This window comes from Drosophila bipectinata, chromosome 3L (genome assembly GCF_030179905.1).
Source record: "Drosophila bipectinata strain 14024-0381.07 chromosome 3L, DbipHiC1v2, whole genome shotgun sequence".
In the NCBI taxonomy this organism is placed as follows: Eukaryota; Metazoa; Arthropoda; class Insecta; order Diptera; family Drosophilidae; genus Drosophila; species Drosophila bipectinata.
Window position 1 is genome coordinate 11,280,110 of NC_091738.1, and position 22,266 is coordinate 11,302,375.

General features: G+C 43.3%; 9 protein-coding genes and 1 non-coding gene across 11 annotated transcripts; 6 read left to right on the forward strand and 4 right to left on the reverse strand.

The window, feature by feature from the left end:
* Positions 1-5: 5 nt before the first annotated feature.
* mRpS34 (mitochondrial ribosomal protein S34) lies at positions 6-736 on the forward strand. Its single transcript, XM_017254454.3, has one exon. It carries the CDS (start codon positions 119-121, stop codon positions 707-709), a length of 591 nt encoding a protein of 196 aa, XP_017109943.2. The 5' UTR covers positions 6-118; the 3' UTR covers positions 710-736.
* Positions 721-3,771, reverse strand: Golgin104 (Golgin 104). Its single transcript, XM_017254449.3, has 7 exons — positions 2,946-3,771; positions 2,771-2,890; positions 2,652-2,715; positions 2,434-2,588; positions 2,231-2,373; positions 1,979-2,159; positions 721-1,770 (listed from the first exon to the last, which is right to left on the reverse strand). Exons 1-7 carry the CDS (start codon positions 3,681-3,683, stop codon positions 811-813), a joined length of 2,361 nt encoding a protein of 786 aa, XP_017109938.2. The 5' UTR covers positions 3,684-3,771; the 3' UTR covers positions 721-810.
* On the forward strand, positions 1,856-1,928 carry TRNAM-CAU (transfer RNA methionine (anticodon CAU)). Its single transcript has one exon. It is a non-coding gene; the product is annotated as a tRNA-Met (tRNA).
* A 227-nt stretch (positions 3,772-3,998) lies between the features above and the next one.
* On the forward strand, positions 3,999-5,279 carry Tcs3 (Probable tRNA N6-adenosine threonylcarbamoyltransferase Tcs3). The gene is made up of 3 exons (XM_017254492.3): positions 3,999-4,195; positions 4,258-4,943; positions 5,002-5,279. The coding sequence occupies exons 1-3, from the start codon at positions 4,081-4,083 to the stop codon at positions 5,242-5,244; spliced, it is 1,044 nt and encodes a 347-aa protein (XP_017109981.2). The 5' UTR covers positions 3,999-4,080; the 3' UTR covers positions 5,245-5,279.
* Positions 5,261-6,357, reverse strand: Pdh (Photoreceptor dehydrogenase). Of its 2 annotated transcripts, none has more exons than XM_017254495.3 (3): positions 6,173-6,357; positions 5,711-6,109; positions 5,261-5,651 (listed from the first exon to the last, which is right to left on the reverse strand). In XM_017254495.3, exons 1-3 carry the CDS (start codon positions 6,263-6,265, stop codon positions 5,361-5,363), a joined length of 783 nt encoding a protein of 260 aa, XP_017109984.1. In that variant the 5' UTR covers positions 6,266-6,357; the 3' UTR covers positions 5,261-5,360. The 2 variants fall into 2 exon arrangements, with proteins under 2 accessions (XP_017109984.1, XP_017109983.1); XM_017254494.3 differs by having other exon boundaries at positions 5,711-6,112.
* A 637-nt stretch (positions 6,358-6,994) lies between these two features.
* ringer (tubulin polymerization-promoting protein ringmaker) lies at positions 6,995-11,085 on the reverse strand. The gene is made up of 3 exons (XM_017254493.3): positions 10,934-11,085; positions 7,433-7,826; positions 6,995-7,372 (listed from the first exon to the last, which is right to left on the reverse strand). The coding sequence occupies exons 2-3, from the start codon at positions 7,817-7,819 to the stop codon at positions 7,190-7,192; spliced, it is 570 nt and encodes a 189-aa protein (XP_017109982.2). The 5' UTR covers positions 7,820-7,826; positions 10,934-11,085; the 3' UTR covers positions 6,995-7,189.
* A 4,008-nt stretch (positions 11,086-15,093) lies between these two features.
* Cpr72Ea (Cuticular protein 72Ea) lies at positions 15,094-15,892 on the forward strand. The gene has a single exon (XM_017254375.2). It carries the CDS (start codon positions 15,137-15,139, stop codon positions 15,890-15,892), a length of 756 nt encoding a protein of 251 aa, XP_017109864.2. The 5' UTR covers positions 15,094-15,136.
* A 1,141-nt stretch (positions 15,893-17,033) lies between these two features.
* On the forward strand, positions 17,034-17,722 carry Cpr72Eb (Cuticular protein 72Eb). Its single transcript, XM_017254418.3, has one exon. It carries the CDS (start codon positions 17,034-17,036, stop codon positions 17,685-17,687), a length of 654 nt encoding a protein of 217 aa, XP_017109907.2. The 3' UTR covers positions 17,688-17,722.
* A 193-nt stretch (positions 17,723-17,915) lies between these two features.
* Cpr72Ec (Cuticular protein 72Ec) lies at positions 17,916-19,539 on the reverse strand. Its single transcript, XM_070280153.1, has one exon. It carries the CDS (start codon positions 19,453-19,455, stop codon positions 18,031-18,033), a length of 1,425 nt encoding a protein of 474 aa, XP_070136254.1. The 5' UTR covers positions 19,456-19,539; the 3' UTR covers positions 17,916-18,030.
* Positions 19,540-20,260: 721 nt separating this feature from the next.
* Positions 20,261-21,479, forward strand: LOC108134175 (alcohol dehydrogenase 1). The gene is made up of 4 exons (XM_017254388.3): positions 20,261-20,468; positions 20,533-20,760; positions 20,824-20,997; positions 21,101-21,479. The coding sequence occupies exons 1-4, from the start codon at positions 20,376-20,378 to the stop codon at positions 21,383-21,385; spliced, it is 780 nt and encodes a 259-aa protein (XP_017109877.2). The 5' UTR covers positions 20,261-20,375; the 3' UTR covers positions 21,386-21,479.
* The last annotated feature ends 787 nt before the right edge of the window (positions 21,480-22,266 follow it).

Below are 22,266 nucleotides of genomic sequence, written 5' to 3' on the forward strand. Positions count from 1 at the left end.
ATCAGCTGTTCACGTTGTGCAATACTTTTGGAACCCGAAAATCGGTCACACTGCGGTCTCTGCCTTAAATTTAACTTTACCGGAATATTCAATAAAAAAGTAAAATTTACCAACTAAAATGAGCCAGAAAGTGATCAAGTACATTGGCCGCACCACGGACTTTCGGGGCAACACTCTGTGGGAGTTGGTCTCCGAGCTGCCCAACTGGGGAGTGGGTCGCATGCTCATACGTAACATGTTCCAGCGCTACCCGGAGCCCTGCTACATGCGGATTCTGAAGGTGCAGGCCGTGGATGAACAGCCGGGAGAGGCTCGGAAAGTACGGGTCACCGTGGAGAAAACCTGGCGTGGAGTCACCCAACCTAAGCCCGTGGAGATCTACAGCACCAGCTACAAAGCCGACTACGAGCTAGTCCCACAAGACCAGGAGGCCAAGTACCTGAACAACAACAAAAAGGTGGAGGAGGTGGTACTCCCTACCTTGATTGATCTGCCACCACTGCTGAGGGAGTTCGTTACCGAGGAAACCGGCAACTCCAAACCCCAGATGAAGGTTCACTTTAAGAGAACCCACAACAAACTGGCGAGACTAGCGAAAGATGGCGAGAAACCCTCAGTAAGTTTTGGAGTCGGTCTGGGACAACCAAAACCCGTTAGCGCCAAACTTTACGAGGGACTGCTGGGATCCGAAAAGTTGTTAAAATATTAAATACATTTATTATACAATTAATCTTAAGCACAACGAATTTGTAAACTATCTGTACATGGGATAGACTGTGGAATGGAATACAATGGATGGGAATACTGGCATCATTTCGAGGCTTCCAAGGCGCGCAACTTCCGCGTGAGGTTATCTACTTCCAGGCCTAGAACGTCCAGGTTTTCCTTAAGCGTAATATTCTTCAGGAGCGTGTCCTCGAGTACTGTCTGCAGCTTCTTGTTAATCTCCAGAGATAGCTCCAGCGACATGGCTTTGTTTTCACCTCCGGCCTTTGAAGATCCTCCGTAGATGGCTGCCATAATGCCGTTTCCGTACTTGACCAGCTCGCTCTTGTTTTGGTCACTGCGGGAGGTGGTCAAGGCCCCAGCCGTCTGATCCCTGAGCATGTAATGCTGCACTACTTTAGATTTCTTTTGGACCTCGGCCACCAGGGCAGCTGTATGATTTTCGAGGAACTCAATTCGCTCTGTTTGCCGAGCAGTGGCTTGCTGCAGACGTAGAATTCGTTCTACCAGGACTTTTTTGGAAGGTACCGCTTGAAGATCCGGTTGTCCAGAGGAAATAGATGGCGGTGGTTGAACCGTTGTGGCAGTGCTGGCTACCGTCTCTGATTCGGATGATTCGCTGGCTCTCCTGCTACCGCTGTGCATGCTACCATGGCTGCTGGATCGACTGTGGCTGCGCTGATTCTGAGGGACGTGCTCTGTGGGGTAGCCATTTAGCGCCTGCTGACAATTGCTGCAGTATGCAATGGGAGACTTTGGTTCTGAAATGCCTTTTTTGTACTTGTTCAACTCTCGATGAAGCTCCTTCACCATTGTGGTATGCTTGTGCTGGGTGGCCTCAAAGTCGCCCAGTACATCTTCTAGCTTCTGCTTGGTCAGTTCATATAGTTTGGTTTTTTCTGATAAATGCTTGGCTAAAATTAAACGCTCCTCCCCCTTCTCCGCCGCCTCCGAGCTGAGTTGCTGCTCCAGTTGATTGTACTTGGTATCGTAGCTAAGCTTTTCTTGCTTCAACAATTTATTCTCAGCCTCCAACCCTTGGGCCTGAAATAGAAAAATATCCCGGTTAAAAATTGAAAGATCCTCGGAAAGTAAGATTTAGCATGCTTCTGACACGGCCGTTTTCATAGCCTCGGTGGCGCAGTTGGCAGCGCGTAAGTCTCATAATCTTAAGGTCGTGAGTTCGAGCCTCACCCGGGGCATGTACATTTTTTTTATATTTTTCTTTAATTTTTTATTTTGTTTGTCTTACCTTGGATTCCGCTAAACATATATCATTCTGAAGACGCACTATTAGTTCACTCATTTCCTTGTTGATTGTGAGGAGCTCCTGCTTTTTGACCTTCAGTTCCTGCAGATCGGTTTCGTTGTCTACCGCTAAGGCCTCTAGTTGCTCAATGCGGGTCTGCTCCTCGGCCAACTTCTCTTCATTTCTAGAAAAGAAATAATATCTCACATTTAAAAAGGTTTTCCTTCACTGATTTAAAATATTTCATACACTTACATTGTATTTTGAGTCTTCAATAGTTGAAGTTCCTCCAATTGTCCTCTAAGTTTTGCAGAATTCAACAGTTCATCGCTATAGGAAGCCTCAACAAAATTGTGTTGTTCCTGTAACCAATTCATATCCACTGTGAATTGGTTGTGCTGTAAAAATCAAGGCAAAGAATTAAAACCCTTCAGCCACTTGTTAGTTTTTAATCATACTGCAGTTGTAATCTCTTGGAGCTGTTGCTGTAGTTCCTTGTTAGTTTCGTTTAACTTTTGCTGTTCCTTGGTCATTTTTTCCAGAGCCTCAGTCTTGCTTGTGATCTCGTGCTTCAAGAGTATTGTGTTTGCTTCAAATTCCATCTTCAGCTTTTCTGTAAAATAAACACACAATTCGAGAAAAATAGAAAAATATTAATTAAAAAATATAAATTTACCATTGGCCTTTTCTTCAAGTTTGTTTGGGGCATTCCTTTCCTCTTCCAACTTTCGTTCAACGACCTAGTAAGGAATTCGGATTATTAAACTGCTTTTCTCCAAATGTGGTTAGTCTTACCGCCTTAGCTTCTGTCTCATAGTTCAGCTTGTTTATATGATATTTAAGCTTTGATTCCAAGTGACTAATTTCCGTTTTGTACTTCTCGCACTCCCTCTGATATTTCCTTACTTCGTTGCACTGATAAAAAATGAAAAGATTAGAATCAAACCACATAGGAAACCCTCACACCCACCTTTTCGTCGATGATATACGTCATACGTGACTTTTCTTCATTTACAGCCACAAATTTTGTGGATATGTTCTTAACCTCTTTTTTGGCCTCCGCCAACTGCTTTTCCACCGCCTCCTTTTCCTTCTTGGCATCGATGAGAAGCTTCTCCTTCATGGCAAATTTTATTACGGTGGACTCTTTCTCCTTGTTGGCCATGTCCATTTCCTTGCGCGCCGCCTGCTTCTCCTTATCTAGTATGGCATTTTCCCTTTGGATAAGGGTAATCATATTGTCCTTTTGGAGATTGGATGTACGTAATTGATCCAACTGTTGTTCAAAGCTGCGGCGTTGCTCCTCCAACTGAGCCAGGCAGTGAACGTGGGAGAGTATATCATTCTGCGGGGGTTTTGATTGATTGGCTTCCAGCTCCAACTCAAGTTCCACCTCCTGCTCCTTCTCTTGCGTCTGTAGGTCCTTAAATCGCACAGTCAGTTCAGCAGCCACTCCTTCCTCGATGGGCAGCTGATCCAGAACGGCAGCTTTTAGATCCTCCACCAATTTGACCTCATTATGGACTTCGGGTACATCGCTCTGGATTTCACTTTTTCCGTTGGTCTTTTCCATCTGGAGATCCAGTAAAGCCACATCCACGTCGCTCGTTTTTTCCGCTGCATCGTTGGTTTCCTGTCCTGAATCCACTTTTTTCTCCTTCTCTGGACTCACCGCCTCAGCCGGCTGAGTCGCCTGGGCTGTTTCCATTGTTATCTGCGACTAAATTGTCATTTAAATTCCTTAATAAAGAATTCGCTTTGTTTTTGCGAAAAACAAAGCAGATGTTTATTGATACCCTAAAAATACCGAAAAGGTAAGACAGATGGTATTTATCGCGACGCCAAAAAGAGAGCTATAGTTTTTTTTTTACCAAATTTTTGGATATGAAATTGCAGCAAAGTTTTCCTTTTTTAATAATAATGTAATTCTATTAATGTAAATGCATTTAATTAGTTTTCTAAACGGATATTTAAAAAAATATTTAGCAATCGCAATCATTATTGTTATGGGCAAAGATGAAGGTCACACTATCCAAACAGCTGTTCTGCAATGTGCATTTGCTGCGTTTGTTTACATTTTAATCTATTTTGATTTGAATTTTAAAATGGTCTGTGCTCTGGGAATTGAAGGCAGTGCCAATAAAATTGGCATTGGCATAATAAAGGATGGCGAGGTTTTGGCCAATGTGAGAAGAACCTACATTACACCACCAGGAGAAGGTTTTTATAAAATAATACAAACTACCGGCTACTTGATTTAATGAAATCATTAAAATCAACAGGTTTTCTGCCGAAGGAAACAGCCAAACACCATCGAGAAGCAATTTTAGGCCTAGTACAGTCCAGTTTAAAAGAAGCCAAGCTTCAACCCGCGGATTTAGATGTTATATGCTACACCAAGGGCCCTGGGATGGCGCCTCCTCTGCTAGTAGGGGCCATTGTGGCCCGCACCTTGTCCCTCCTTTGGGAGAAGCCGCTCCTGGGCGTTAATCACTGCATCGGCCACATCGAGATGGGTCGCCTTATTACCGGTGCCCAGAACCCCATTGTTCTTTACGTGAGTGGCGGCAACACCCAAGTTATAGCTTACTCCAACCAAAGATATCGCATCTTTGGAGAGACCATTGACATTGCTGTGGGCAACTGCCTGGATCGATTTGCGCGCATCATTAAGCTCTCAAACGATCCCAGTCCCGGCTACAACATAGAACAGCTAGCCAAGAAGAGCAAGAGATACATCAAGCTGCCCTACGTGGTTAAAGGAATGGATGTGAGCTTCTCTGGAATACTTTCTTATATAGAAGATCTTGCTGAGCCGGGAAAAAGGCAGAATAAAAGAAAAAGACAGCAGGAAGAGGAAGTTATAGACTATAGCCAAGCAGATTTGTGCTACTCACTACAGGAAACTATTTTCGCCATGCTGGTGGAGATTACAGAGCGAGCTATGGCCCATTGTGGCTCCAATGAGGTCGGTATATATATATTTCTGCAATCGAAACTTAGAATATAATAGTCTTTATTTATAGGTTCTTATTGTGGGCGGTGTGGGCTGCAATGAACGATTGCAGGAGATGATGCGTATTATGTGCGAGGAAAGAGGAGGAAAACTATTTGCCACCGATGAACGCTACTGCATCGACAATGGCCTAATGATTGCCCATGCTGGCGCTGAAATGTTCCGGTCTGGAACGAGGATGCCGTTAGAAGAAGCCTTTGTTACACAAAGATTTAGGACTGATGAAGTCCTGGTCAGCTGGCGGGAGGATTAATCAGTATCAGTACTCAGTGTGCTTTGATTGTTTATTAAATGACTAATTTCCAACTAGATGATTTGATATTTCACATAATAATTATAAGTGTGTAGGTTTGAGGAACATATTTCCATTTAGAGGGCCTGTTCTTTACCCGTCCACTGGGGTTTAAGGTCCAGGGGAAAGACCCGCTTGCCCTCGATAACATACACAGCTCCGTTTTTGTCCTTCTCCAGGACACTGAGAATACAGCGAGACACATCAGCGGCACTCTGCTTATTCAGCCTGTCCAGAATCCTATACGTCTCATCACTGGTCTCCGGGAAGATGATCTTTTCCGTAAAGTTGGTGAACATATCCGTCATTGTAGCTCCAGGGCAAACGGTCACAAACCTAATTCCAGAACGCTGATAATACTTTTCGTTCTGGGAACCAAAAAATAGGATAAGTATCCGAAAGATATATAAGGATTCTTTTTAATTACCGCCAGGCAGCGAGTGAAATTGATGATGCCCGCCTTTGTGGCCCCATATACCGGAATGATGAACATCGGGTCTAGTCCCACCACTGAACTCATGTTGACAATGATTCCTCCCTTGCCGCCGTGATCCTTGCCCATGTAAGGCAAGGCACTCAAGGTGGAATTGATGATTCCTCCTAGATTGACCAGCAGAGTGCGCTGGACATCCTTGTCATTGAAAATGCCAGCCACATTCACCACAATGTCGATGCTTCCGAAGGTCTTAGCTATCTCCTCGTAGGTGGCTTCCACACCCTTCTTGTTGGCCACATCCATCTTGACGATCATCACACTCTGCGTGGGATGGGCTGCCCGCAGTTTAACGAACTCCTCCAAGTTATCCTGCAGATCGATGATGGCCACCTTCTGGGGAAGAAAACCTTTTGAAAAACTATTCCCGGCAGCTACAGCAAAGAAATGACCTACCGCTGCTCCGGCGGCTAGAAGTTGCTTGGACACCTGGAGACCGATGCCTCCAGCTCCACCAGTGACTACTGCATTCTTGCCGCGAAAAGACATCCTTCTCTGGTTGATGATTGTTGCTGTTGGAGGGAGTATTCCTGGAAGCTCAGAGCTCTTCAATTGTTGCCGGTGCACTGATGATTTAAAGGCCACCGGGCGTCGTTTTTATAGCTGTTTTCCCGGGGTTATATGATATATCTTGGAGTGACTTTGGTTCGGCTGCAATCAATAGCCAGTTTTCCACCTGCTCTGGGTTAGGATTATGCAAACTCACGCCGCTATATCGATTTCCATCTGGGCCGGCATAGCCGCTCTAGCGTTCAGTCTGAAACACATCGCTCTGGTTTTTGCGATGTCAGCTTTGCATCAGTGATAATGCCATAATAAGATAAAGCCGTGATCTTCCATTGATTTTGTCTTTCAGCCCATCTAGACTTCTTGTATAATATTCCAAAAAATGATCTTTCAAATCAATAAATCTCTGTCTATAATGGAAAGTTTTGTGTTTATTTATTCAAGCGAAAATCTTATAAGAACATAACATATCCATTATGTATGTCGTATATCTTTGGTTTCTATATATGATAATTCAATATCTTTCACAAATTTCAATATTAAAAGTGTATTCATATCTTAAGACTAGCAAACATGGATCTCAATACCATGAAAGATATATAAATTTCGATTTGGATTTGCTTTTGAACTTTTGTTTTGGGCCGCTTCAGAGGATTACGTATCGAAGTAGAACTCAGAAAAATCATAAAATAAAGGAAAATCAATAGAAAATATTCAAAATACATGAATTTATTTGTAAGCACTTAAATTATCACAAACTTAGATTATATACAAAAAGTAATTACGATAAATAATTGTAGCTACCGAAATAATTGGGGAAACACAAACTAAGGAAACACAAAAGGTTCTAAAAAGGAGTGTTCTTCAAGAGGGGGTGATTGTGGGCGGTTTCAGGTGGGAGACCATTTAGTGGGCGCCATCGTAGGTGTCCTTGTGCTGGTAGCCACTCACATAGCCGGAGTCATCAACCAGGTTGCGGCGTCCGGCAATACCCTTGCCCTTACCGGTGGCATCAAAGCGCTCCTTGTGGGAACCGGTGTACTTGCTGGTGTCCGTTAACCGATCCACAGCAGCAGCTGCCTTGCCAGCCTAAAAATTATTAAAAATATTTTAATAATATTCCAATAAGATCTTTTTTTAGGCACCCACCGAAACGGAAGCCACTCCTGGAGCTCCACAGCCCGCCAACTTCTGCTTGATCTCCGCCAGCTCAACCTTTTTCGTCTTGGCCAAATCATCAAGGAATTTGTTATAGTCCGCCAGCGAGATCTTCATGGCTTTGAACTTCTTGAAATGGATTCCCGTATCCGTGGTGGTGATCTTCTTGTCGATCACTTTGGCCTGCTTCATCCACTTGTCGCTCTGGGAGAGCGTGATCAGCTTGCCATCGGACTTGGTGTCTCCGAACTTTGAGAAGGCCTTGAACTGATCCGCGAAGCTGACCTTGGGCGTCTCATCCTCAAGAGCCAGTTGGGCCAATTCTGCTGCCGGAGCCTCAGGGGCGGGCGATGGACTTCCATTTGCTGCCTCGGACATGCTGGCTCTGAAAAGGATGAAGAATGGGTGAATTTATTATTTATATCGAGACAAGCACGATTGGTTGGAAGTTTATAATTGAAAATTTCCGAGGTTATTGCACTTTTTAAGGTTACAGGGAGGCAGATTCACATACTATAAAGGGGACCTCCTTTTAAATGGACTTAAAACTATTTAATATTCATAGACGGATAGGTCAGCTTTGTGTTTTTCTTGAGGACTTTATTATCACGCAATTTTTCCCATTCCATTTAGACATATTGGAAAATTACCTACGCAGTATCTCACCTATGGGCCACAACGCTGACCAGCATTATTGCGGTGGGTCTGGCTACCTTCGGATACTAACGACCCTCTCTTCCCATACGAGTCTTTACGACCAGCTTATCTGTCTTTTATTCATTGTTAGATTCCTATCTCAATGATATCACAGTATTATTTACTGAATAACAATAATGTACCCACCCAAAGAAAACACAAAGCTCTCTCAGCTGATTGCGAATTTGGGAGAGAGGTCCAATAACGTCCAATGGCGTCATACATTAGGTCCCCCTTCCGCTAACACAGCCAATTATCATCTATATACGAGGTCCAAACAAACGAAAATAAATAGCCAACAGGTTTGGTTCCTCTGGGTTCTCAATGGGGGTCAACATATAGCGGTAGCTTCTAACCAAACTCAAGTATTGTGATTAGTTTATAACGTAAACAGTTAATGAATTTGGCCAAAATCCCTGAGGCTAGAATCTACAAAGAATATATGCAAATTAATTTTCCCAAACATTGCCAAGTATTATGTCCATTCTTCCAGTTTTAGGGTCACTTACTACCGCATACCTCACTTAATTTGTTGCCCATGGTACGTGGCATAAATTTGGATGATAATTTAGTTTTAAAATTGCTTGTAGCATAAATTGTCGTCATGTTTACAGGCTACCCAACACGAAGTCGAATACGGATGGCCGGGGAACCGAATCCTCCCATAAACAGTAAATAAAACGTGAGCATTTATTGGCGGGACCATTAATTACGCACCACTTAGGGCTCGGCGGTTGAGAGTTGGAGCCCCCAGGAGAGCTGGAAGCTGTTGGGAATCATTTAAGGCGGCGATAAGATACGATTGCAACCAGTTTTGGTGGCTCCTCTGCATGATGCGAGATATACGATGCTGTGGCTTGTGCCTGGACAGATGTTAACAAATTGCAAAAAGGATGCGATGTGTACAAACACAAACTGCAGCCGAAGGTCATGGCTGAGCCACCCAATTGCCCCGACCTTGGAGCAGGCCGTCGAGCATAGCAAATGCTAAGGCCCCCATTCCCAACCCAAATCAAATAATGGCTGACTAGTGACTAGTGCGAAGTGAATCGCGACCGGGCGCTTATGTCATCGCCTCATTACGTAGCCGGGTTTCATGTGTCGATTACGCGGCTCAGGGATCAGCTTCTAATAGCTTTCTAAGGGGTGAGGCTATTTCATAGTTCGTATATAAAGTATATTTTCTGATAATCCGCTGAATTTATCTCTTTAATCGGCATGGTTAATTGAGAGCATTGCATGCATCGTGGGTCGCCTGCCTCATTAATCATCAATCATCTTCTTGGAGCCAAGAATAGGGGGGTTATTGAACTTGAACTTCGCCGGAGCCGAAACAAATTGCCGAACCCGTCCCCAGAGCAGACTAATGGAACCAAAGGGAGTACAGAAACCTCCTCCCCGGCTTGTAATTGGAAGCCATAAATACTGAAAAACAAGAAAAGTTGACAAACTACACCACAAAAGAAGTTGGAATATGCAAGAGGCAGCTTAAGATATGAACATGTTAAGTACAACGAAGTTTAAAGTCTCTAAAAATGTATTTTTAAATATTAATTATATAGTCTAGGCCCAGCCAGGAAATACAAGCTCAAAACCTTTTGAAAACCAAATATGTATCTTCCTTGGGATAAAATGTACAATCTATTTATGGATCATTTCATTTACTTAAAAAACCTATATTTATTTTTAAAAACATTTCATGTCCTCCGTGTCCATGTTACCCATCATAAACATGACCGCAGGCCACTGAAAGCGAGCCAGTCTGATGGGGAGCGTGGATAGTCTAAATCAGAAATAATCCGCTTTGACTGTCAGGCCATAAATAATTTCTTGTATTCTTGTTTTTCATCTCTGCCTTGTGTTGTATTTTAGATCTGTGAACAAGTTTCCAGACCATCTTCACTCGAGCATTGCGAATTCATTGGCAACATTTTAATTAGTTTTCCAAACCGAAATGGTAAAAGTTAATTGGAGAATATTTATGGCATGAATTTAAATAGGTATATGAATAGGTATGAATAGTTAGCCATATATAGAAAACAATTGACTTCCCAGTGGGGAGGATGAACTTATTATTAACCCAACCTACCTCAAGTGCTCGGCCAGAGAACAAATGAAATTTAATAAAAGGGAAATTTAGGTCATCTTGTGGTTTATTTATAAATGTAACAACCAGAAGGGGAGGCATATGAAACGATGCAGTCCATGTCCAAACATTTGTTCGTGTTTTACATAAACATTCTGATATATTAGCGCCCCGAGCTGAATACATAAATTAAAATTATTTGTTTTTTTGGGGTCGTGGAACAGGAAGTAAAGGGGATTCTGATATAGCACGCAACGCAATAGAGAAATCATTGACTTAGGGGCCTATGCTCTGGACTTGTGCATACATCAGCACTAGCCCAGATGACATCACTGGGAGCTGGGAAACGCGCAAGCGCCATTTCGGAGAAGGGGTTCCTCTGGGGAGAATGGGGGGTCTCTGGCTGATGATTCAAACACACGCATATATACACACGGAAGCGGAGAAAATGCGCCTAAAACGATGCCAGAACAATGCCTCCTCCAAACGGAAATTGAAAACAAAGCTGCAGCTGAAGCCGTGAAAAAAGGGGAACGCGATTGGATGTCAGAATTAGGTCAGAATCTGCACTTGAAATCCTGCACAGCATACACTTGAAATATACAAAGCTCTGGCTGGAGGCTGGGTAAACTTTTAGGACTCGGCCGAGTTAAAAAAAAAATTAATTTAGACGTCCTTAGATAAAGTTTATCACACTTTCAAAAACTTACATTTAGTTATAAAATGTATCAAAATCGCCGAAAAAAATAATTAGTGTTTCCTTGGACTTGCTTCCAAAATATTTTTAAGGCAAACGCGCGAATGCTGGCAATGTCGAAACTCAACTGTTTGGGCAAATGCGCAGCCAGCAGCTAGCAAAGGCCCAAGCGGCGTATGAGTGATATTTTTGTTTTGAGTGAGCTTTCGTTGAGTGGAAATGACGAACCCCTCCAAGAACCTCTTCTACATAATGTTTACCAAACAAAAGGCAACAAATCAAATGGGGCCTGGGATTACAAATTTCACACTTTTCAGTTTTTGTGAATGAGATAAAACGAAAGAGATTGGATTTTGATGGGCTGTGGTCTGACCCCTTGTCGATTTTTTTTCAGGCGATGACTTCATTTCGCAAAATTTTTATAAACCGAAACTAACAACGAAAGCCCCGCGACGAAAACCATTTATCAAACGAAAAAAAAAAACAACTCAGAATAGCAAAGTAAAGTCTTATCAGCCCAACAAGTTTTCTCAAATTTGAGTTTGTTGTGAGTAAAATAGGAATGTATTAAGCTTTAAGCTTTTTTGTTAGGGAATATAGACCAGGCGGTGGGGGAGGTGTTGGGCTATAGTCTGAGCCAGTAAGATAGTCAATTTTTATGTGACTACTAGAAAGGCATAAAACTATGCGTGAAATTGTTGGCTAACAAAACACGCACAACAAGTGACAAAGAATTTTAGTTTGGGAATAGTAATGAGGCAGACTTGGAGGAACTTTGGGAATCATGGGGGCGTGTAACTATAGCTCTACTAACTATACAGCTCATGGCAGGGGTCTGCCCTCAATACTCAACTATGCAAATGACTTTAGATTTGGATTTGTTTGCCGCCTTAAATGGTAAATGGGTTCTTTGAACTTGATGTTATTTATATTGTTTTCGGAGGGGGCAGGTAATCAGGAAAAAGTAAAAGTCAAGAGGAAATCATAAGGAAATTGCTTCACACACAATAAAATGATTAAACACAAGCTCAAAAACAACACAAGTTCCTTCCCGAAACCCAAAACAAACCTTAAGCCCAAAAAAAAGGCATGACAATGATTTATGGGAGCTGACTGTCGGAATTATTTGGTTAGTTTCGTGGCTAAGTGGCCAAAATGATGAAGTCATAGGCTTGGCCCAAAGTAAAAGGCAGCGAGTCATTTTTTGGTACCCTTAGAAATTTAAAAACAGGTTCTTCACTCTTAAACTTTGATTTAAATTTCTTTATGGATATTTATATTTTGTATCAGTGCTTTTGCAAAAGATTCATAAATGATACTCAGCCTCAGACATCAAACATAGTTTACCATAATATGGCTTCATGCAATATTCTTGGAGTTGATGCACTTTAAAAGACATTTGATCTACGAATCGTTTATAGCCTTAACAGTGGACCATAAGTTGGCTCCATGCGTATTTGTAGATTTCTGAAGGGGGTCCTTCGGAAGATTTGAAAAAAGTCGAAAGAAAAATTGTGTTCTAAGATTTTGATGCAGATTTATGGAGAATAGATCTACAAATCGTTTAAGGCTATCCGCTCAAGAATCGGATAAGTATTTCCAAAGATATGGCGATATCTGTGGGCCAAATAGTGGCTCCTTGCATTTTGTGAATTTTTGCAGGGGTCCCACCAGAAAATTTGAAAAAAATCGAAAAAAATATTTCTTTCCCAGATTTTGATGCAGATTTATGGAGAATCAATCTACGAATCGTTTAAGGTATTCCTCTCAAGAATCGGATAAGTATTTCCAAAGATATAGCGAAATCTGTGGGCCAAATAGTGGCTCCATGCATTTTGTTAATTTTTTTGAAGGGGTCCACCAGAAAATTTGAAAAAGATCTAAAAAATATTTTGTTACCAGATTTTGATGCAGATTTATGGAGAATCAATCTACGAATCGTTTAAGGTATTCCTCTCAAGAATCGGATAAGTATTTCCAAAGTTATAGTGATATCTGTGGGCCAAATAGTGGCTCCTTGCATTTTGTGAATTTTTGAAGGGGTCCCACCAGAAAATTTGAAAAAGATCTAAAAAATATTTTGTTACCAGATTTTGATGCAGATTTATGGAGAATCAATCTACGAATCGTTTAAGGTATTCCTCTCAAGAATCGGATAAGTATTTCCAAAGTTATAGTGATATCTGTGGGCCAAATAGTGGCTCCATGCATTTTGTGAATTTTTGAAGGGGTCCACCAGAAAATTTGAAAAAAATCAAAAAAAATATTTTGTTACCAGATTTTGATGCAGATTTATGGAGAATCAATCTACGAATCGTTTAAGGTATTCCTCTCAAGAATCGGATAAGTATTTCCAAAGATATAGCGAAATCTGTGGGCCAAATAGTGGCTCCATGCATTTTGTTAATTTTTGAAGGGGTCCACCAGAAAATTTGAAAAAAATCAAAAAAAATATTTTGTTACCAGATTTTGATTCAAATTTATGGAGAATAGATCTACAAATTGTTTAAGGTGATCCGCTCAAGAATCGAATAGGTATTTCCAAAGATATAGCGATGTATGTGGGCCAAATAGTGGCTCCTTGCATTTTTGTGAATTTTTGCAGGGGTCCCACCAGAAAATTTGAAAAGAATCGAAAAAATATTCGCCATCCGAATATCCGTTCAAGAATCGGATTTATAGGGCTGATTTATGCTGATTTATAGAGTCCATCCAAAAATCGTTACAGGTGTTAATCTAAACCCCTCTACTTTAATTCTTATTCAAAGTAAATTACAAAAAAGCAAAGTAACATAAAAAGCAACAAGAGTCTTGACACCTGGCCAATCTGGAGTAGAACTCTAATTAGCCCCGAAGTGATGACACTACGTTGATGCTTCACAAATCAGTGACTAGCCCACGCCCAGGTCCAATCCGGACCAGATTTCCAATCCAATGCCGAGCCAGAACTAACAAGATCATTAAGGATGGCAGGAATGGTGAGAATTGGTCTTTGATTGAAACTAAGTGCCAACGAAGCCAACATTAAAATGCACTTATCAGCCGAGCTAGTGAAGGCCAGGCCGATTCTTGCAACTTGTGCCCCGTTTTCCCTTGCCCCATTGAGCGTCTTCTCCTGCTGCGGGTCCACATCCACGTTCTCCTAATCGGGAGCGAAGTTTAAGCACCGGAGATGTTCGGGAGGCGATAAAGGCCTGGCTAAAAATAAAATCCAAGCCTCGGAAGAGCACAAAATACAAATGCAACAGCTGCAGCATGCAACATGGTTGCAGACAAAGGGGTATCTAAAGAAATAAGGTCAAATGACCCCTTTCGCGGCAGCCTCTGGTCCAAATGACTCCAGTGTCCAGGTTGGGGCCAAATGTGGCCCTTGGCCTTCACTCACCTTGAGATGCCGTTGTTGTCGTTGCAGCGGCAGCAGTTGTTGCAATTGCCGCTGTCACGGCCCCGTTGCAACGTTTCGGACATAAAAGGAGGCAGCATCGCCACAATGCAACAACAATTGCATGTCAATTACACGCTGGGCCGGCTTCGTTTGGGTCTTTGGCCTTGATGGTCCCCCCAGTCAAGGCTCTTCAACAGCAATATCAGTGGATTCCGATGCAGATGCAGTTGCAGTTGCAGATGCCAGGCACCGATTGCCCGAGGTGGAGGCCGCTGCCCAGTTGCCTCCCTCATTTGAGCCCACTCCAGGCCTTGGCCACAATTAAACCAAATTGACACCGCCTTCATCAGGGGGAGAAGCAGGAGGAGCTTGAGATGCTGGAGGTGGTTGAAATGGAAGTGGGAGGTGGGGCTGAAATGTCCGTTAACGACACAAGTGGACAACGACAACGCAATCGCCTCGTTTGCATCAAAATGTATCTGATGGATACATGAAGAAAAATATAAATGACTTTGGAAGTTTCTTATTTTATTCGAAATATTAAAAGTTTGTTCTACTGGGTACCTTCTTGATAAGATTCTAAGATTTTAAATAATATTATTTTAATTATCACTGCCACACACACTTTTTTCTTGAGTGCATATTTGATCTAGAAAAAGAGTGGGAGAATTAAGAACAGGCCGCCAAGAACCCAAAACGTAATCAGAACCAGACCCAGAACCAGCCTAGGGAACCTGCTGGGTATAAAAGGATCAAGTCTTTGGCCGAGAGGCAACAGTTAGCAGTAGAGCTACCTAGAAGACTCACCTGCAGGAAACTACCAAGCTAGCCATGAAGTACCCACTCCTTTTATTGGGCAGCCTGAGTTTGGCTCACGGCTTGGCTCTCTACGCCACCACATATCCTTTCGTCTACACCGCTCAAGGATCTGCTGTATTTACGCCCACCCAGAGGCAATACTTTGCCCAAGATCAGGCCGGACAATACTCTTATGGGTATTCGGAGCCATTGTCCAGTAAACAGGAGACACGCACCCTTGACGGCACCACCATTGGCTCCTACAGATATCGGGATGCGCTGGGTAAGCTCCAGACCGTCGAGTACGTGGCCGATGGTGATGGCTTCCATGTGGCAGCCACCAACTTGCCAAAGGCTGTAGTTCCCCAGGAACAGGCCGGCATCTCTCCAAGAAGTTCCTCCACTCCAGTGGAGCAGCACTCAGATGTCAGCTCTGGCCGAAGTGTCTCCCACGGCGTTGTCCATCCTGTGGAACACCCTGTGGTGGTCTCACACCCCGTTGTTGCCCATCCAGTTGTCCAGCATCCGGTAGATGTGTCCCATCACTCGACTGTGGTTAAGGGGGGCAGGAGTGCCCAGCCCGAGGAGCACCATCAGGCGGAGAATCACAAAAACATTGTTCCCGGTTCCGTTGAAGAAGCTTTGATCCACAAAGCTGAATACGTAGAGAAGAAGTACCAGCAAGGATTGGAGGGAAGTACTGTAGCTCGCAGCCACCACGTAGTCGTTCCAGCCCATGTCTATGGCTACCCCGTTCCACGCTACTACGCCCCAGGAGTCTATTTCTGAAGGGATTTCTGTGGGAGATTTAAATGCCATTCCCAGTTTAAAGGAATCACATCTGATTTACGAATTTAAATAAAGTCAATTGTCAATCGTAAGATAGTCTTTCTGTATCGTGGTGTCTTAATGGGAGGGGACTACACTACATACATACATGTACATATACTGAGTATATTTACCGGGGTCTAGTGACTTGGATCCTGTCCTATCCCAACCTTTGCAACCCATCACATACCACAGCATAACGACCTCTCATAAATGTAAGGCGAATTTTGATTTCAATTAAATTTAATAGCAGTATAAACAACCGTAGAGGCAGCCATCGAAATAACTGAGACTGGAAAAGGTAGCCGGCATGTCTTATAGCCGAAGCCCGGTTCCTTGACCCCTTGTAGTTAATACCGAAATATCACTGAAAGAAACAAGTAAGCTATGTTGGGGGGTAATGATCCATAACCTTAAAACCGAATCTTACTTCCGGAAATCAGTTTAAAAATAAAAATTTTCTTGCAAATCGAAGAATTTCAAAACTCAGTTGGAAATTAAAAGAAAATCTTTATTTTGTTGACTGTTTCAAGCCAAAGACGAAATGTGGTCCACGCTGATTAAGTTCTTGCTTGGTGGAATTGCGGAACGCTGTTGGTTGTCTCCAGCCATGTCCACATAAGATGCCATACGATACAGGGATCTGCGGCTCCCTGCTCCTCACGCAGATGAAAACAAATTGCGGCTTTTGTGCACAAATTTATGCTGAACTTGTTGAAATCGAAATCGACAAAATATTTATGTACAAAAAAAACCAACTGATTTTCGAAATAAAATGAGAGGAAGCCAAACGAGGAAGAGGAAGGGGAAAAGGAACAAGAAGAGGAAGGGCAAAAGGAAGAGGAAAAGGAAAAGGAAGAGGAAAAAGGAACAATAATCCCAACTGCTGGTGTACTCGAATATGAAAGTAAACTCAACCGGACGACCTTCCTGAGAACGCACGAAATTGCGAATTTTTCGGCAGGAGGCGCCGCTTATAAAAAGCAGAATCCCACATCGATCCCATCACAGAGTTCTCTAGAGCGAGTACTAGTCCACGACACTAGCAGCGCCTTACGAAATTTCCACAAAAACACCGAAACGCAACCGAAGTGATCTTAAGATGCACCTCAATCTTGGCCTGATTTTAACCAGCATCGTCTTGGCTGCCGGATCACCGATTTTGGAGTACGGAGCACCACCGAGCGGGGATACCATCGGCCAGTACCACACCCAGGATGAGCACGGCCAGTACGCCTACGGGTATATGGCTCCGTTGTACTCCAAGCACGAGACCCGCACTCTGGATGGTGTCGTCCATGGTACCTTCTCCTATTTGGATGCCCATGGTGACACGCAGACTGTGGACTATGTGGCCGATGCCAATGGTTTCCGTGTAACCTCCAAGCTGCCCAACCAGGAGGCCAACAAGGAAACTCCGGAGGTAGCTGCCCTCAGGGCCGAACATCTGGAGGCCCACAAGCAGGCCAAGTTGAGGTTGGCCGGTGGCTCGTCCTTCGCTCCAGAACCAGTCCAGGACACACCCGAAGTAGCTGCCGCCAAGGTTGCATTCTTCAAGCGCTTCGAAGCCGAGAAGCTGCGAAATCAATTACTTGGGGAGAAGATCCAGGTGATCGCAGCTCCTCCAGCTCCATCACCACTTGCCGTTCGCTCCCAACCGATTTACGTTTATCAACCAGCCAGTGGATATGTCTACAACATCCATTCCAAGAGTCCTGCTCAGGCTCCTTCAAGGAACTATCTGCCAGTCGTTTAAATCTTTTTAATATTTTTCATGAAAATAATGTTAGTTGTTGAGCAATAAATGATAAACTTTGGTTTAATTTAAAAGTTAAAGTTGTTTTAGTTTTGGGTTCTTATTTTCTAGGTCTTTAAGATGACGAAGACATCATTGAAGACATTAGCTCTTACCTCTTCCCAGTTTAATCCTGTTTAAAATTTAAATTTTTAAATAAAAACAGTAAAATGTTTGGCACAATGGTGCTCTGCCTTGCATTTATTCTTAGGAAACAAATCATTATAGTTAGACCTTATTTCGTTCAGCGATCATTAGCCGGTACCATTAGCTGTGATGCATCTTTCCCAATCGAAAGTTCCCTTCAGTTGCGTTTGTTGACCAACAAACTGCGACTGAGAGCCACCGGACGAAGGGTTCTCAGCTCCGTGGGTGTGGTAACACTGTACTTGGTGTTGGGCGAGAGCAGAGTATAGTAGGCACTGATGGGCACACGGAGATCACTGTTGTCCAAACGATCTTCCAGCAACTTCTCGGCACTGGTCAGGTCACCTAGTTTCAGGTAGCTGCTGGAGCTGAGATCAGCCAGGGAGTAGATGGTGCGCAGGCGCAGATCCTCGTCGGTGCGATCAGAGGTAAGGGAGGATTGGGAAAGCTGGCGATCGTTCTGGCGAGCCTCCTCCCGGTTAAGGGCCAATTCATCCCGGGCTTCTTGGTTTCGGGATTGGTCAAGTCGCTGGCTTTGGCGCTCATTTTGACGGTTGTTTTGCCTCAGACCCTGTGGCCGATCTTCCCGCTGATCCTGTCGACGATCTTCTCGCTGATCCTGTCTTCGATCTTCTCGCTGATCCTGTCGCCTATCTTCTCGCTGATCCTGACGTCGATCATCGCGCTGATCCTGTCGCCGATCTTCCCGCTGATCCTGTCGTCGATCTTCTCGCTGATCCTCCCTCAGATTCAGTCGCTGTTCCTGTCGCCGATCTTCTCGCTGATCCTCCCTCAGATTCAGTCGCTGTTCCTGTCGCCGATCTTCTCGCTGCTCCTGTCTCAGATTCTGTCTCTCATCCTGTCGCTGGTCTTGTCTCTGGTCCTGCCTTAGACTCTGCCTTTGATCCTGCCTCTGTTCCTGTCTCTGCTCCTGCCTCTGCTCCTGTCGCTGCTCCTGTCTGGTAGCCTGATCCTGGCGCTCGTCCTGTTCATCCCTGTTCCTGGAGAGATCTCCCAATCGCTGACGTTCCGCCAACATGGCTGTAAGTTCAGCCCGAACTCGCTCTAGAATGGCAGCATCTTCATCGTTTAAATTCTGCTCGCCCGATTGCTGATCCTGGTTGTTGTTCCTATTTTGATCCTGCTGCCTCCGGTCAGACTCCTCGCGCAAGCTGGCGGCTAGGGCCTCCTCCCTCGCATCTCGCAGAGCGTTCAGATGAGCCAGACGTGCCTGCTGCACTTCCTCTGTATCGGTCACTGGCAGAGGTGCCTTTCCCTCGTCCACTGGAGCCTGGGGCTGGTTGCTGGCCTCCGCCTTGAAGCCCTGAGCTCCATTTGCCTCGTAGCGCACGGTCTGCAGCTTTCCATTCGCATCCACGTAGGAGTAGAAGCCCCTAGAGGTGCCATCTCGGGAGGAGTACTCCGCCCTGGCTGCGTTGTCGTCGCTGTAGCCGTAGGAGTAGAAGGCCCTTGCCGTGTCCTGCTCTTGGTATCCGTTGCTCTGTCTCTGGATACCCAATCCAACTGCCAAGCTGCTGAGGGCCAAGAGCCCGGCCAGAATTGTCCAAGTGTAGCTGTGCATCCTATTCTCTAGATCGCAATGGCTGAACTGATGCTGCTCTGCCGTCAAGTTGGGTGTTTTATACCACCTGCCCGTAATTTGAGGCACCACCACCTATTACAGCCCATCACCACCCACCGCTCGGTCTGCACAATGACCTCGAAATCCGCAAGTCGATCCGATTGGTGTCGATTGCCTTTTGGGCCTCCGATTCGCTACCGCACGGATGTTGCAATAAATGAACTTAATATTGAGACATGGATCTATCGGTTGCGCAATTGGGTGGCGGCACTTCCATCGCTAAACTGATCTGGTGGCGCCTCCTTCACTGCGGATGTGGCAAACGGAGTAACCTGGATCCGGGGCGGAACACAAAAATCAAAGTGGGGAAAGTCGATTTGTTCGCATTAATCGGGTAAACATTGTATCTGATTACCCAGCCCGGTTTCAGTAACACACTCAGCTCGAAAAGTGTCACAAATAAGTCCATAAATGAACTCAAGTAGATCACAAAAACAAATGGACTTTGTAAGGGAAATATTTTGTCAGCTAAATACATAATTTGGACCAGTTTTTGGACCATTGACCCTTGTGTTTATCACTTATTCTGTATCTCAACATAATTGAGATTTTATTTTTGTTCTAAAAATTAAAATTAATTAATTAGCTAAAAATTAAACAAAATATTATTTTTCTTAAAATTTGAAATCTTAAAATACATTTTTATTAAAATAAGATTGATAATTGTATAAAAAAAACCGCCAAAATGTCAGAACTGCGATAACACCGACACCCTGAGAGAGCAAAAGCTCCGGAGAATAAGACAGAGTGGTTCTATGTAGCCCCAACCAAGGGGTCGATCTCCGGCAATCAAACACTTCAATAGTTTAGTCCACCAAGTGCAGTCGACTACGCGGATTTGGCAAGTATTTATTAGCAACATGGATTTGGCCGGCAAAAATGTAGTTTACCTTGGCGGATTCGGTGGTATAGGCCAAAAATGTGTACAAGAGCTGCTCCAACGAAAACTTAAGGTGGGCTCTCAAATAGAAAAAAAAGTAAAAACAAACTTTTAATAAAGTAAACTGTAAATATTAGACTTTGGCCATTTTCGACTTGACGGAAAATGTCGACATCTTGGCCAACTGGAAAGCGGAAAATCCCGAGACAGATATATTTTATCAAAAAGTAGATATCACCCAAAAGTCAGATATTGAAGCGGCCTACAAGGCAACCGCCGACAGATGCGGTCATCTCGATGTTGTGGTCAATGGCAGTGGACTTATGAACGATCGCCTGGTGGAGCTGACCATACAAATAAACCTGGTAAGAAGCCCTCAAAGGCTGTAAATCAATCAAGGAACTTAATTGAGTCTTTGTGGAACCCAGCTGGGTGTAATCAACAGCACATTGACTGCCCTGGAGTACATGGATAAATCGAAAGGCGGAAAGGGTGGACTCATTGTGAACATATCCTCGGTGGCTGGTCTCCAGCCAACGCCTTTAATGGCCATTTATTCGGCGGCCAAGACAGGTGTTACCACTTTTACCAGGGGCATGGCTGTAAGTATAATTCGGGAACTTTAATCTTATACACTTATAATAAAAACATAAAAAATCAAGCCAGAGGAAAACTGAGATAACAATGAAGCTTTTTTCACCCTAGAACCCCATTTACTATGCCCATACTGGCGTTGGCTTTGTTACCATCTGTCCTGGATTCACGGATACTGGCCTCCTGGAGGATATTGATAATAAAACAACCTTCACTTACCATACTCCCATGCTGGAGATGTTCAAGAAGGTGAAGCGTCAGACGGCTGAGGTATGTGCCCAAAATTTGGTCAAGGCCATAGAGCAGGCCAAAAATGGAGCGGTTCTTATGCTGGAGCTGGGAGAAACCCAGGAAATAGATATACCCCCACACTGGACCCCCAAATTGGACATTTAATTATTGATTTCTACTACTTACTCTGTTTTGTATATACGTTCTAATCTCTTTGAACTGGTTGAAGATTAATAAATACATTTTAGTGATTATTTAATCAATATTTCTTATAAGTAGTCGATAAGAGAGATTCACAGAAACCACTGGCTAACCGCAAGAACAGATCAAATGGCTTGAAGATTGAATTACCACCAAGACAAGTCGAGAAGGATTCAGAATTCGATTAAGTTTCTTTTTATTTAAATTTCAGGCATACACACACAAAATTTAGATTGGTTTTTGTTTTAATTTAGTTTTGGTTTTCCATATCTAACATTTACATAAAATTTTGAAGATAAATATATATACATGATGTATATATATTCAGCAAATCCAAAAACATATATAACTAACATTTTCGGTTTCAACCGAATCATATGGATAGCCTAGAAGGGAAACTTCTTTAAGTTTTCAAATAATATGAAAGTAAATTAATAAATTTCTAGAAGAGAAAACTCATTTCTGTTTAAATACTTTATTACATTTATAACATCCAAGTTTAATAATTTCCTTTCTAGGTTATCGTGGACATAGATCCTCTATTTTCTTAGGGGGGGATCGGTTGGAGTAGAAGCACGTCTCCCGCTTGGTGGGGAGGGTTTCGAATTTCTATAGAATGCATGTAAAATACAATCTTAATCTTTGCTTAAGTAATTCTATGATACAATATACTTATTTATCTGTCAGATTCTGTCAGTTTGTGTGCTTCATTTTTCTTGTAGTTGTTGGCGTGTTTGTGTTTTTTGTGTGTATTCAGATACATTATTATACTCGTATATAGTTTAGTTTCATTTAGCATTTAATATAAAGACATTTGTTCGTTCCCATTTAACTGGGATTAGTTT

Coding starts and splice junctions, on each gene's coding strand:
- mRpS34 (XM_017254454.3), top strand. CDS start 119: ATGAGCCAGAAAGTGATCAAGTACATTGGCCGCACCACGGACTTTCGG.
- Golgin104 (XM_017254449.3), bottom strand. CDS start 3,683: ATGGAAACAGCCCAGGCGACTCAGCCGGCTGAGGCGGTGAGTCCAGAG. Junction 2,891..2,945: donor CGTATATCATCGACGAAAAG/GTGGGTGTGAGG, acceptor ATTTTTTATCAG/TGCAACGAAGTAAGGAAATA. Junction 1,771..1,978: donor TATGTTTAGCGGAATCCAAG/GTAAGACAAACA, acceptor TTTCTATTTCAG/GCCCAAGGGTTGGAGGCTGA.
- Tcs3 (XM_017254492.3), top strand. CDS start 4,081: ATGGTCTGTGCTCTGGGAATTGAAGGCAGTGCCAATAAAATTGGCATT. Junction 4,196..4,257: donor CATTACACCACCAGGAGAAG/GTTTTTATAAAA, acceptor TAAAATCAACAG/GTTTTCTGCCGAAGGAAACA. Junction 4,944..5,001: donor CCCATTGTGGCTCCAATGAG/GTCGGTATATAT, acceptor CTTTATTTATAG/GTTCTTATTGTGGGCGGTGT.
- Pdh (XM_017254494.3), bottom strand. CDS start 6,265: ATGTCTTTTCGCGGCAAGAATGCAGTAGTCACTGGTGGAGCTGGAGGC. Junction 6,113..6,172: donor TTCTAGCCGCCGGAGCAGCG/GTAGGTCATTTC, acceptor TTTCTTCCCCAG/AAGGTGGCCATCATCGATCT. Junction 5,652..5,710: donor ATTTCACTCGCTGCCTGGCG/GTAATTAAAAAG, acceptor TTTGGTTCCCAG/AACGAAAAGTATTATCAGCG.
- ringer (XM_017254493.3), bottom strand. CDS start 7,819: ATGTCCGAGGCAGCAAATGGAAGTCCATCGCCCGCCCCTGAGGCTCCG. Junction 7,373..7,432: donor CAGGAGTGGCTTCCGTTTCG/GTGGGTGCCTAA, acceptor AATAATTTTTAG/GCTGGCAAGGCAGCTGCTGC.
- Cpr72Ea (XM_017254375.2), top strand. CDS start 15,137: ATGAAGTACCCACTCCTTTTATTGGGCAGCCTGAGTTTGGCTCACGGC.
- Cpr72Eb (XM_017254418.3), top strand. CDS start 17,034: ATGCACCTCAATCTTGGCCTGATTTTAACCAGCATCGTCTTGGCTGCC.
- Cpr72Ec (XM_070280153.1), bottom strand. CDS start 19,455: ATGCACAGCTACACTTGGACAATTCTGGCCGGGCTCTTGGCCCTCAGC.
- LOC108134175 (XM_017254388.3), top strand. CDS start 20,376: ATGGATTTGGCCGGCAAAAATGTAGTTTACCTTGGCGGATTCGGTGGT. Junction 20,469..20,532: donor TGCTCCAACGAAAACTTAAG/GTGGGCTCTCAA, acceptor TGTAAATATTAG/ACTTTGGCCATTTTCGACTT. Junction 20,998..21,100: donor CTTTTACCAGGGGCATGGCT/GTAAGTATAATT, acceptor TTTTCACCCTAG/AACCCCATTTACTATGCCCA.